Source organism: Arachis hypogaea, chromosome 12 (genome assembly GCF_003086295.3).
Source record: "Arachis hypogaea cultivar Tifrunner chromosome 12, arahy.Tifrunner.gnm2.J5K5, whole genome shotgun sequence".
Lineage (NCBI taxonomy): Eukaryota > Viridiplantae > Streptophyta > Magnoliopsida > Fabales > Fabaceae > Arachis > Arachis hypogaea.
Window position 1 is genome coordinate 110,407,445 of NC_092047.1, and position 14,097 is coordinate 110,421,541.

The following is a 14,097-nucleotide window of genomic DNA, read 5'->3' on the forward strand; positions in this document are numbered from 1 at the left end:
GTTAGTTACCATCATCTTTCCATTAGGTTTCGCTTGGTTGGTGTTCTTTGAACACAAAGACATAAATATAAATACACAAATAGACATAGACACAAATATACACAAAATTGTATAACATGTTTAGTGGTGATATATAAGACATAGTCATCTCATTTAAATGTCTATTTTACTCTAAATATAACCATCACCACCACCGTCATTATCACTGACTTCTTTAACCACAACTAACTTTTCAACCTTTAATCCAAATGAATATCACCAATAAAATTTAATCATCAGTTTAACAATTATTTTTTAATAACAAAAACTGATACAAAAAAAAAAAACAGATCTGAAAAATAGTAAAAACAAAGAAGAATGTGAGACTTGAGAGGGATGTGAAAAAGGCCAGGTTAAAAAAACAGCAGAAGCAAAAAAGAAGGTGATAGGGAAGGAAAAAAAAAGTTGGCCTAGCTAGATCTGGAAAAAAAATGTCTGAAAGAGGAGAGGGACGAGAAAGAAGAAGAGCAGAGGCAACATCGCATCGGTGGCACCGGCAGCAGTGGCTCAGAGAGAAAAATCGCAGAAGTAAGGGTAGAACAATCAACCGAGAAGGGGAAGATGAAGAGACAAGGGCGTAGTGATGACAAAGGCAGTGGCGATGGCGGTGACGGTCGCAAATGAAGCAGTGACGGAGAGAGGCAGTGTTAGAAGAAGATGGATGAAGGAGGATGGAAGATGGAGAAGGGAGATCTGGGAAGAGGAAGAGGGCAAAAATGTAAACAAAAATCTATGTCTATATATAAGATTAGTGTCTTAGCTGAGAAGAGGGACACCAAATACATGTATTTCATGTATGCTTGTGTACCACCGTGCTATTAAAATTTGTATCTCATCAAACAAACAGTGAACGTATGTCACCGTGTCCATGTTTCTAATAGACATGGACACTAAACAAACGCTGCCTTAGATATCAATTTCCAAATGATACATGGTTTTACCCATAAAAGTGCAATAAAATTATCAGCTCCGTTAGGTAGACAACAAAAAATTTAAATAACGTGAATAATGGGTTGATTTCTTGGCCCTACTGAAAAAGAAAAAATTATTTCAATTAGGTAACAAAAAATCCTTTTACTTTACCTTTTTAAATTTTTAATCATTCGTCACTGCTGCCTCTCCTAAAAACCTTATCATCGTCATTGTTGCCCAATCAGTCCCCCACTGGATTTGCAATAAGAACAACTATCCTTTTTGTATGTAAAATGAACATCCATTTCTTTTGTATATAAAATAAAATATAATAATAAATTTACAACTGTTAGAATATATTAGGATCAATTAGCATTCATTATAATTATTTAGCATATCTGAATATTTATTATAGGATATTATATCTTTATTATTTCAATTCTCTTAGCATCTATAAATACTTTTCTATATTTATCATTCCATACAGCTTGAATACACACAAATTCTTTCTCTATTGCTCTCTCTCTCTCTTACCTTTCTAACATGGTATCAAAACCATGGTATCCTCATTGAAGAGCATAGATTAATTTTCTTCTGGTGAAATCACCGTATTTTTTCACACTTTTTCTTTATGCCATTTTTTTTATCTTCTGTTACTTCTTTGATGTTTTTTCACCTTACCGATTAGCCTATCCTCTTTGTCTTGTGTGTCTTTTCGAGTCTAATTATCAAACACCACTGTCATCCGCTGCTTACCTATTCCCATGGAGATATTATATATTTTTTTGTCACCTTATGGCAGTTCGTTATCCTCTGACATTTTACCATCTCTTCGTAGTTTACCTTCCGGCAGTTTGCTATCCTTTCAGCAGTTTCTTCTGTGTTTCCTTGCGACAGTTTCGCCTGCGCTTCCTTGTGGCAGTTTTGTCTGTGCTTCCTTTGGCAATTTTGTTTGCGTTTTCTTGTGGTAGTTCTGTCTACATTTCCTTGTGGTAGTTCCTTGTGGCAGTTCTGTCTGCGCTTACTTGTGGCAGTTCTGTTTACGCTTTCTTTCGACAGTTCCGTCTGTGCTTTCTTCTGTCAATTTCGTCTACATCTGTTCTATCAGTTTATGCATTTTTTTCTTGTTTCATTGTTTTAGATAAGTTTCAAACTCAAGTTGTTACTTGAGTTTGAGGGGGGGGGGATGTTAGAATATATTAGGATCAATTAGCATTCGTTAGAATTATTTAGCATATCTGAATAAATACCCTTTTATATTGTATTATTTCACAACCTGAATAGAAACAAATCCTTTTTATATTGCTTTCTCTTACCCTTTCTAACAGTAACAAGAACAATCATTCCTTTTGTATGTAAAATAAAATATAATAATAAATTTATAACAAGAACAACCATCCATTTTGTATGTAAAATGAACATCCATCCCTTTTATATGAAAAATAAAATATAACGATGGATTTGCAACAAGAACAACCATTGCTTTTGTATGTAAAATGAACATCCGCATGCAAATAAAACCTCCAATAAATATCTTGTTGGAAATTTGCACCTCCACAATATTGCCATCTGAGTGAGTATAATGATCATTGATGTAAGAAGATGGGGCTGTAGAACCTTCTTTACCGATTGAGGAATCCATTAATGGAACAAAAATAAACATATACAAATCCAAACACGTTAATAAGGGTGTCTGGTGAAACAATGATGGCGATGGGCGGGGTTGCACTTCACAGTTGCGTCTGCACGAGCTGTGGAGGGACAACGGTGCACGGTCATGCTGTGGCGATATCGGCGTGGGAGTGCGGTGGCAACGACATGGGCTACGGGGGGATAGCGGTGCAGAGTGAGGCTGCGGTTATAGAGTTCCCCGACGGTTCCAAGACTTTTGAATTGGTTGCGAAGTTCAGTTGCTACGGTGTCAAAATTGACTTGTCCCTTTCCAACGTAGCTTCTCTTCGCTGCGCCAGAGAGTTTCTAGAGATGACGGAGGAGTACTCCGAAGACAACCTCATCTCCAAGATAAAAAGGTTCCTCTCTAGTTCTGTTCTCAACAGCATCAAGGACTCCATTACAACATTAAAATCTTGCAAGCGTTTAATGTCTATGGCAGAAGAATTAGACATCGCGAGCAGGTGTATTGATTAAGAATGTGTTTAATTGTTAATATTAATTTTTTAAATTTTAAAATTTAAAATTAAATAATTAATTAAGAGTCTGATTTTTATTTTTTAATATATATATATATATATATATTTTAAATTTATTGTTTACAATTATCATTATTTTTCTATGCTTTCTCTAAAATTATTGATAAAAAATCTTATTATGTAGGAATATCTCGTCTAATATATATAATGGAGAAATAGGAGAAATAAATTATTTTACAAAAAATCTTTTATCATATCAAATTTATAAAAAAATATTTTATTAATTTGAAAAATTAAATTTATTATCTTTTTATTTTAGTGTAATATATTTATTATTTTGTTTAATATTTAATTTATATTAATAAACAAGTTAATACTTATTAAGATTAATACACTAATGTGTATATATAAAAAGGTTAATATCACACTAATGTGCGCCATCGCAGTTGCATCCAAACTCATGGGCGTTTGTTAGGGCTTTTCAAATTCTGATTGGGTTTTTAGATGTTGAGCCTTCATTGGAAGTTTTCTTTGCACTATTTCAGTATAAGGGGGTTAGGCGGGGTTGTCGGTTGAATCTTGCGAATGTTCCAGGTTGTGCTATTTTTAGTTTATATAGGTCCTCCTATAAGGGGTTTAAGTCCATGTTTTTGAAGATAGGTGTTGCCGAGGGTGAATATCCTTGGTTTGTTGATGAATGTTTGTTGGAAAGGTTCCCTTTGTATTGGGTTTCGAGGTCTAGGCAGATACTTGGGATGGATGGGATGGAGTATAGGAATGAAATGATCGTGGAGTTTTTAGTTAATCATATTTCATCGTCGGGTTTGCTGTCTGTTGTTGAGCTCCTTGAGTTGGAAGTTGATAGGGATGCCCTTGATGGATATATAGGTAACTGCTTTGTTTGGTTATTTTGTATGTTGTTGTTTGTAGGTATTTATTTCTATGTGTGTATTTGTAGTTGAGAAGGCTCCTAAGGTGACCTCATCCAACTTACGGGCTTTTTTCCGAACCAAGAACGTAGAGAAGCAGGGTTCGACTAGTCAGGTTATGGTGGAGAAAGGTGCTGAGGTTAATCAGCCATCTCTGAAGAAGGTTAATTTTAAGAGAAAAAGAGGTGAGGTGAAGAAAAATAAGAACATGGTTGAGGAGGAAACAGGAGGAGAGGTTAACCTGGATCAGGTTAAAAAGTTTATTGAGAACCAGAAAGTATTGCATAGTTATAGAGGGGATGATGATTTGACGTCTTTGTGGAGCGAGCATTTCCCTTTTACTATGATGGCTGATGAGCATATTCAGAGCCCTTCTGATGTTAAGCTCATTCATGAAGTGGGCGACGTTGGGGGTGGCCCAGTATTTGCAGGTATGTTATGTAGTGATTCGTTTGATTTGTTTGTGTGTCGTTTTTGACGTGTTTTCTGTGTTTAGGTTATTGGTGCCCGCTTGATGTGTGTTGGTCGGACTGAGGAGTTGAAACGTTCTAGGGTTGTTTTTGACAAAGCTGCAATGGACCAGCTTATTCGGGAGAATGTGGAAAAAAGTGGTAAGCTTCGTGATGCTTTGGATTTGGTGAATCAGTTAGGGGAGAAGCTCAGTGCTGCTGAGACGTCCTTGAAGAAGTCCCTTGAGGAGAAAGCTTCTCTTGAAGCTAGGTTAATTGTGCTTGGAGTTGAAAAGAAACAGGCTGAGGACGATAAGGAAAATCATGGTTTGGAAATGTTTGTGGCCGGGTTTGAAAGAGCTGTTGAGCAGGCGAAGTTTCTGGTGCCTGATGCTGATTTGTCGAGGATGGATCCTTGTAAGGTTATTGTCGGAGGCGAGCTGGTTGAAGATGATGATGATGCTAAGGGTGAGGGCGAGAATCCTGGTGCTTAGCTTTGTAATATACTAGTATTTTGTTTGTTGGTGTTTTCTGGATGATTTGTGTTTTATTGTGCTTATGCAGTGCATATGTGGCTACTTTTGAACAATTAATTATAGTGTTTCCTCGTGCTAGGATTTGTCCCACTACAAAAAATCTGGTTAAAACAGCGGTTTTTTTGGGTATTGATGGCGGTTTGAACCGCCATTATTACCAGAAACGACGATTTTAGAAAGCGACGTAATTCTGGGTGCCATTCTGGTTATTACGGCGGTTTTCAGAAAACCGCCACAATTTTCTGGGTTAAAACAGTGGTTTTTGGATAGGTTAAAATGGCGGTTTAAACTGCCATTATTTCCAAATAAAACAGCGGTTTTTTGGATAGGTTAAAATGGCGGTTTTCCAGGGTAAAATGGCACTTTTGGTTGGTTAAAACGGCGTTTATGAACTGCCATTTTTACCCTAGCAGAGTGGCATTTTTGGTTGGTTAAAATGGCATTTAAAACCGTCATTTTTACCTGGTTAAAACGGCATTTTTGGTTGGTTATAATGACATTTTAAACCGCCGTTTTTACCGTTTTAAAATGACGTTTTATGTTATTTAAAATGGCAGCTACAAACCGCCATTTTTACCAGATAAAAGTGACATTTTTTATTATTTAAAAAGGTAGTTTTAACCGTCATTTTTACCGTGTTAAACAAATAATTTTTTGTTTAAAATTTCACAATAACAAGAAATCATAACCTATAAATAAAATATTACATAATTTATAAATAAAGTATTAAACAGATTAATAAGTTTAACAAGAAATCATAACCCATAAGATTGAATGTCTCAGTCATTACAAGAAATCATAAATGCATTGACTACTGCAGAACATAAAACTAAACTTTGGAATGTTGCATTAAAAAACCGGAAGAATAATGAAATAACTGAGCTTCCAAAATAGGGGACTTTCTATAAGGGCCAGTTATGTCCTCCACCTCTGGTCAAAGATAATGCACAGGCTAGAAATGATGCATTCTACTCAACAAAATAATTACAAAGAACAAAGCATATTATGATCGCCTTATAAGAACCTATCGTCTAAAAGAATGAGAGGAATAGAGTGCAATTGACTCAGCTTCCTCTTTCTAGCTTCTTTCTCCAAATGGGTACTCTAAAATGAATTTTATATTTGATTTCTTCTTTTTCTCTTTGTTTTTTTTTTCATTTTCCTGTTGGATGGTTGTTAGCTGCGTGCGTCCAATATGAGATAACCTTGACGATGATGTAATTAGTGGTGCTTCTTCATCGATGTCCCTTTCAGATGTTGGAACATTGCCTCCACTGCTTCCCGCATTGTCACTAATATTGTCTGGTGTATAAATATCAGATGATTTTTTCTCAAATTTCCAATCCTGTACGACATAAATGGCCAATGCACCTCTTAATGAGATCTGACGAAACTATACAAGGATATAACATAACCCTATACATTTAACATGATAAAGTGCCTTAACAGTAACTAATTTTATTGCCCGACACAGAATTAATGCTAATAGATGTCATTCATTAGCATATAAAGATCAGCAACCTACTGATGATGCTAAGATAATTTAAAAACTAATTTAACATAAGAAAGCTCAAGTCATTAGCAATGTTAATTTCAATGCAATTTGTACCACTTTAAGGCTCAAAATTTCTTTTTCACTCAGCAACCACTTGGTTTCTTCCACCAATCCAACCTGAAAAGTGAAAACAATATAGGAAATGAATTATTTTAACAACTAGTTCTTAAAACTCGATGCTCCCAAGTGTTAGAATGAAAAATAATTTTCAAGCCATTCACCTCTTTTTGAAGCAAGGAACTCTTCTCACTCTCTAACTGTGCAATTCTCATTTCTAAACCAACCTGCAGGTGATCCAGTTAGGCATGCCAGGCCAGCAATCAGCAGCCCAACACATATAAGAACAATATTCCAAATATTAGTCAAAATTGTTCACTCAAATTGATTCACCTGTTTTCGTGTGTGCAATTCATTGTCACATTTTAATTTATTGATAGTCTCTTCCAAGGCTACCTGAGTGGCCTTTTCCACCAATTCAGCCTGGATGTGATACAAAATTAAATATGAAAAATTTTATCTTTACAGACTCAACGCTCCAAACTCTTAAAAGAACACAATACTAAGTCTTTCACCTCTTTTTCAAGTAAGGAACTATTCTCACTCTGTAATTGTGAAATTCTCATTTCCAAACTAGCCTGCAGGGGATCAGGTTAATCATGCCAGTCAATAGCCAAACACATATATAAGAATAATAATAATATTCAAATAAGAGAAGAGAGCTATCCATACAGTCATTAAACCGTAAATTCAAATTCAATGATCTGGTTTTGCTTCTCCCATTCATTTTCACTTTGTAATTTATTGATGGTCTCTTCCAAGGTAACCTGTGCAGAAAGGGAAGCAAATAAATGATATAAAACAAGCAATTTATTTACATAAGTGATAAATGAAAGTTAAAATACACAATAACAAAAAAAAAAGAACCAGCATTCTTTGCTTCTTCCTACTAGCTAGGGCATGAACTATATCTAAAAGTACGAAGAGGAAGGAAAAAATCAAAGAAGAAGATTAAGTAGATTACCTATTAGAAGTGACAGAGATGGCGAAACCAAATTGTAGAAGCTTGCTGAAGGGAGCAACAACGGCATTGCTTGCCGAGGCGAGGAGATGAGCCAGATTGAAAATCAAATCATAGAACACAAATAAGTTAGCGCTGTAACACCCTACCACACAAAGCTTTACGCTTAAGTCGTAAAACAGAGGTGATGTGGTATTACGACCTCTAAAATAAAATGTATATATATAATAGCAGAAGAATTATAATATGCTAGGAGCCTTGAAGAATAGAGGAAATAGAAATCGTGAAATAAAAGCGCAACGCTCGAAAAACGAGTTAACTTGCATGCTAAGAAAGCTACCGCTGTCAAGTGTAAAGTAACCCAAAACAGGAACAGAGAGTCAAAGATACAATAACGAGCTCCTGACTCAGCCTGCGAAGTCAAGACTGGTCGGAGAATATACACACATATATACATATATATACATATCCAAAACCTAAATGTACATAAAATAAATCCTACCTCTCCATACACCTCTAGGAGGATCAAAAAGAATAAGTTATGTGGAGAGAAAGCTAAGTACATATATATACATCATAGCATAACAAAATAACCCAGTAACCACTCCGCTTCAAGAGTCCAGACGCCTAACGAGATGCCTCTCAACCTGCATCTGAAAAACAACGACATAGTATGGAATGAGAACCGGAGGTTCTCAGTATGGTAAAGGTGCCACACACATAATATATAAGGTCCTGGGAATGCCAGAGGCAATCCTAGAACGCCGACACTCAGATTATAGAGTTTAAAGTATTAAACAGAAGCCATAAAAGGTGGTTTCTAAGAATATTTAAACCTAACTTAACTTAATCTTAAATCTAGGTCCCATACTGCCATTCCTCCATATCTCCAACTCCATCATGCATTTTCACAGACAAATAGACAGATAAAGGCAAGCACAAGAAGGTTACAAATACTGCAGGTAACAAATACATATTTAACATAGCAAGTACATATAGGCACACCCAATTAAAGCACAAGCAAGTAATTCAAGTAATATGTAGATGATGCATGCCTGTCCTATGGCTGATGAAGCTCATCTGTCGATTATCCAGCCAACCCGACAAGTCTGAATTGTCCTTAGACTGTCCCCCGACGTGCATCCCCAAGAGTCTATGCATAGCTTTATCTCAAATAATCAATATTACTCAATGGGGGTAACATTCCCGGGAATTTATATAGTGCCCGGTCACACTTACGTCGTAGGGTCAACAGAGTATCGAGTTTTCAACCTGGTACACGTGGTGGCAAGCCACGGCACTTAATCCAGGGAACCTCGTATCTCAGATCATTAAATTATTCAAGCCATATAAATAATTCGATTATAATTCATCAACATCCACATCATTCTCAATCGCATCTCATTCATCATCATACATCAATCATATTCAATCCTTATCTTTCATTATCACACCTCCCATTCCGTCCATCAATAGTTTCAATTCAAAACATAATTCATTCTTTTCTAAATGAATCAAACTTAAAACATGCTCATTTTCTTAATAACTCAAAATCAAACCATATAACCTTTGAATCTAAATCTTTTTAAATAATCATCTAAACAAAATCTCTAATTTTTATAAAATTTTGGCAGCATCTCTTCTAAAACTCGGACTTTGCCACCCTTTTCGGTCCAAACCTATATTCTTTTCAATTCAACATACCCTTCCTCATCATCATAACAATCACCACAATAAATCTACCTCAGATCAATAATTATACTCATACAATATTCAAACCCAACAACCAAAATTCAACTAAAAATCATAGTTCACAAATCCTAGGATTTTAACACAAAATACCTCATTTTTCATTCAAAATTTCCATTCCAATTATTTTCAAACCTATTACCACCAATCCAAATTGCTAACAATAATCCTCAACAAGCTCCATATCTTTTCATCAATCATCATTCAACCAAACTAAAATATAGCCATTTAATTAACAATTCAATCACATATCCTTTCAAAGATCCAACTAGCAACCAATATCATCTTACAAACAAATCACCAAACCAAACCAAGCATATTCATCAACCCATTACTAAACATTAAATATACACCTGCATTCTAACTTATCCTATGGTCATCTAGCCTAAGTTTTCACAGAACATTATATATTAAATGCAAGAAACCTAAACCATACCTTAGCCGATTCCCAAGAATTATTCCAAGACAATTTTCCTAAAAGAACACAGCCCTCAAAACCTCAACTAATCCGCTTCCTCCAAGCTCCAGTATTCACAATTTCAAGCTCCAATTATTTATTTACAACCTAATACACATTTATAACACATATATACCCAATTTAATACTCAAAGCTCAAATTAAATGAAATTAAAATGGAATTATGATTTTCTCACCTTACCCAAGCTTCACATAAGCAAGAGTGAACGTTTTCCTCAAGCTAATTGGATCCTAAAACATCAAAGAGTAAAGAAATTTAATACCTCCACTTAATTTCCCAAAAATTGGAGAATAAAATAATGATTTACCTATGAAATTGTTCCGGTAGAAATGTAGAGCTCGACGCGGTGGACGCGTGGCCACAAACGGTGCGGCGATCAGAGCTCGGACGGAGGAGTTACGGCAAATTAAATTTACCGTGAGGGTTGGAAACGTTCTTCGTTTCTCTCTTCCCCTAAATGTGTTTCACGCTGCCTCTGCTGAATGGGGGAGAAGAGAGACTTGGATTCATTAAATGCTGGGCCGGTTGGGCCCACGGGCCCGGTTTGGGCCCGGTTCAACCGGCTCGGCCCGTTCGGTCTAATTTTTGATCGATTTTTTTGAAATTGGTGTCAAAATTCTCGTTTCGACGAGCTCTATTCTAATTTAATATAATATTCACATTTCTAATCCTCCTTATTAAAAAATAATTTATTGACTAATTATTTACTAATTTAACCGGGGTTTACAAGCGCCGCCGAAATTAACAAAGATAATGGCAATTCTTTAAACCCGCCATAAAATTAGTGCCATTTTTACCAACATTTTTTTGTAGTGGCCACTCATAATGAACACCATATTCTTAGGTTACTGCATAAACCACATCAACCATACTATATTAACATATACTCTAGTGTGTTGCATTCGGTTTAGTTTATTTTCCAGAGTCCCCTTAATAAGGAAAACTGCAGAAAGCCAATAACTTAGCATATTATCCAACCAAAATATAGAATCCAAATTATGGAAATGCCATAGATCATATCCTCACCCAGCACTTAAAATGAACCAAAATAAAATTAAAATTTATTGAAAATTTTGAAAAAAATTTGTATAAAGTAAACATCTCTTGATATTAAAGCAAGGTTAGAGATATTGTATGATTAATACACCACCAAACTTTGTTAAATACAGATTCAATGTGACCAAATAAAATAGATAAATATATTGGTCTAGCTATTTGAGTTTCTATTTTGCTAATTTTATGCAATTGCTTTATGTTTAATCTTGTTTCACATATGACTGAGGTATATCAAAGACCAAGGAAAGCCATTTTCAACATGAAGTGGTGGAGGGGTTTTTGATGCATTAGATATAATAGATTATATTAATCTTATGATGAGAAATTAAATAAACAAGTTTCTATAAAAATATACCAGTAATTTTGAGGTTTTATGTCCCTGTGACATACTTCAATGCTGTTGTGAAGATAAGCAAGTGCTCTAAATATCTACAACATAAGAAAGAGTAGAGATTAATGCACACCAACAAAGTGACAAATAGAAAGAAAAGGGCTTACTATTTGTGCTACAACTGGAAACAAAAGAGATTATTATTAACAAGGAAGAGCATTACAAACCTCACACCTAAAGTAAAGAGAAAGACGTGAACAGAGTCTACTTGAGGGGGAAAAATGCATTAAGAGCACTTAAGTTGAAAAATTGCAAAAATTCATTAAGTACATTAAGAGCACTTAAGATGAAAAATTGAAAACAGAGTCTACTAGAGCTATATGTGCACATTTGACATTAGAAAACCCACGTCACCATACCAAAATTTTAACCATAGTATATATAGCATATAGATATTATAAAATGCTTAAGCTTCCCAAGTTTAGATACCAAATGTCCAGATAGATTAGAGTTATCAAGATTCCTGTAAAAAGTAACACAAGGTGATCAATTTAATAGAAAATGTCAATGGAATACTAACTACTTAAAAGCTTACTAGTAAATTCCTTAAAAGCTTTTTCTGCAAACAGAAAACATGAAGAAGAATATCAATGCAGTTCACAGTGCACATAATACCAGGAGAAAACAAGTATCACATGATTCTAATCAATCCTATAATTATGAAAAAATTCAGTGAAGACCTTACTCAATTTTTTCTAACAATCCCTGATTTCTGACCTAAAAATAAATTGAACAAGGAAGAAAATCAAAACCTGGAATTAAATAAAATAAGTAGCAGTTAGCATAGAATAATTAAAACCTAGAATCAAACAAAATAAGGTTGATGAGGAGAACAAAAGCTCGAAGAACAGAAACTAATAGAATACCTCGCAAATCGCATCAACGGAAGTAAATGTACCATCAGAGGATAAGCATTGATGGACATGACATCGATGGAGGGGAAGAATCATTGATGGAGGAGAAGCTTGCAGAGCAGCAGTGATGTCATTTTCGAATTCTGCCACACCAACGCAACTCTTACATGCATAAAACAATGAATTGAAAGAATAGTAATAAATAGAGAGGAAGTAACAAATCATAAATCAAAAGAAGATGAGGAAGAAGAGGATGAGAATTTCGTATAAAAAGCTAGAAATGAGAAGGGACACGGAGAAGACGAGTTAGGGTAAGAAGCTCGCACAACATAGAACGCAGAAGCTCGATGGAGGAGAAGCTCGCATCAATGGCAGAGAAGCTCACAAGAATAGAGGAGAAGCTCGCATCAATGGAGGAGAAGAAGCCACTAGAGGAGAAGCTCGTTCCTCACGCTTTACTCTCTTCTACTCGCAATTAGGTTTAGGTTGGGCTTTCTTCTAATTAAATAGTAGATAACAGCGGTTCGTACTGCCAAAAATGTCCCTGACTTACAGATACATTATGGCAGTGATATAAACCGCCTCAATTCATGAATATTGTGGCGTTTTAAGGAAACCGCCTTAATATTAATGATGTTTTAACCAACTTTTTTTGTAGTGTCCTTTGCTATTGGCTTGCCTTGGATTGTTTGCTTAGGGTGTTGTGTTATTGTTTATGAATGTATCGCGTTATTTGGTTTGGATTATAGTTGTTATCAAGGAACGTTATGCTGCTGTTAATGTTGTTTTGTGGGCGGTTGGTTGGGTTTGCTCTGAGTCATAGTATTAGAGAAGTGTTTGATTGGCATATTCAATAGCCGTTTTGTTTTTCGATAGGCACGCTCAAATGCGTCGGTAGTCAATATTGTTTGCTGGAATACAATATTTAGTAAAGGGGAATGATAGGGGTAGATGTTTAGTTTGTAATATATATTTGTTTGAGAAATTGCGGGGTGGTGTGCCTCATTAAAACCTCTCCAGCAAAACCCTCCTTAGGGAAAAATCTGGTAGTAGGAAAAAGAGTGCACCACCGTGTCTGACTTATAGACTAACTGAAATACATTTTCAGGGAGGATATGTTCCATGTATTTGGTAAGATAGTTCCATCAAGCTTTTGTATTTTGTAAGCCCCCTTGCCAACGACTTTGTATACTTTGAATGGTCCTTCCTAGTTTGCACTTAGTTTGCCATGTCCTTATGGTTTTCGTATGTCTTCGATTTTTCTGAGTATGAGGTCACCTTCCGAAAATATCCTCGGTTTGATCTTCTTATTGTACTTCCGAGCTATAGCTCGTTTTGTTGCTAGTTGCTGAAGTGCTGATTTGTCTCGATCTTCCTCTATGAGGTCAAGCTCGGCTTTTCTTTTCTCTATGTTGTCGCTTTCGCTTGCACTTGTGGTTTTGTTACTTCGTAGGGATACTTCAAATGGTATCATGGCGTCGCATCCGTATACTAGCCTGAAGGGTGTTTCCTTTGTTGATGATTGCTCGGTGGTGTTGTAGCTCCATATTACTTCAGGGATAAGCTCGGTCCATTCTCCCTTTGAATCTTCTAGTTTCTTTTTAAGGCCTTGCAAAATGATCTTATTGGCGACTTTGGCTAGGCCGTTAGTTTGCGGATGTTCAACAGAAGAAAATTGTTTGATTATTTTGAAATTTTGCAGAAAATTTGTGAACTTTTGATCTATAAATTGTCTGCCATTATCAGTAATAATGAATTGAGGAATACCAAAGCGGCATAGGATGTTTTTCCATACAAAGGAAATCATTTTTTCAGAAGTGATTTTTGCCAATGGTATAGCCTCTATCCATTTGGTAAAGTAATCTATAGCGACAATTAGAAATTTAACCTGGCCTAGAGTAGGGGAAATGGTCCGAGGATATCTAACCCCCATTTGTTGAACGACCAACATATCTCGGATGTATGTAACTGCTCGGCTGGG

General features: G+C 35.6%; 1 protein-coding gene across 20 annotated transcripts; it reads right to left on the reverse strand.

Annotated features, from left to right (window-relative positions):
• Positions 1-5,758: 5,758 nt before the first annotated feature.
• LOC112728221 (uncharacterized) lies at positions 5,759-12,298 on the reverse strand. 20 transcript variants are annotated; one of them, XM_072209715.1, is made up of 13 exons: positions 12,129-12,298; positions 11,948-11,979; positions 11,227-11,300; positions 10,123-10,290; positions 9,991-10,045; positions 9,774-9,902; positions 7,592-8,241; positions 7,300-7,394; positions 7,143-7,205; positions 6,961-7,050; positions 6,792-6,854; positions 6,625-6,687; positions 5,759-6,360 (listed from the first exon to the last, which is right to left on the reverse strand). In XM_072209715.1, the coding sequence occupies exons 8-13, from the start codon at positions 7,303-7,305 to the stop codon at positions 6,094-6,096; spliced, it is 552 nt and encodes a 183-aa protein (XP_072065816.1). In that variant the 5' UTR covers positions 7,306-7,394; positions 7,592-8,241; positions 9,774-9,902; positions 9,991-10,045; positions 10,123-10,290; positions 11,227-11,300; positions 11,948-11,979; positions 12,129-12,298; the 3' UTR covers positions 5,759-6,093. The 20 variants fall into 20 exon arrangements, with proteins under 20 accessions (XP_072065816.1, XP_072065814.1, XP_072065809.1 ...); XM_072209713.1 differs by having other exon boundaries at positions 10,123-10,293; XM_072209708.1 differs by adding an exon at positions 11,798-11,821 and having other exon boundaries at positions 10,123-11,300.
• Positions 12,299-14,097: the final 1,799 nt, after the last annotated feature.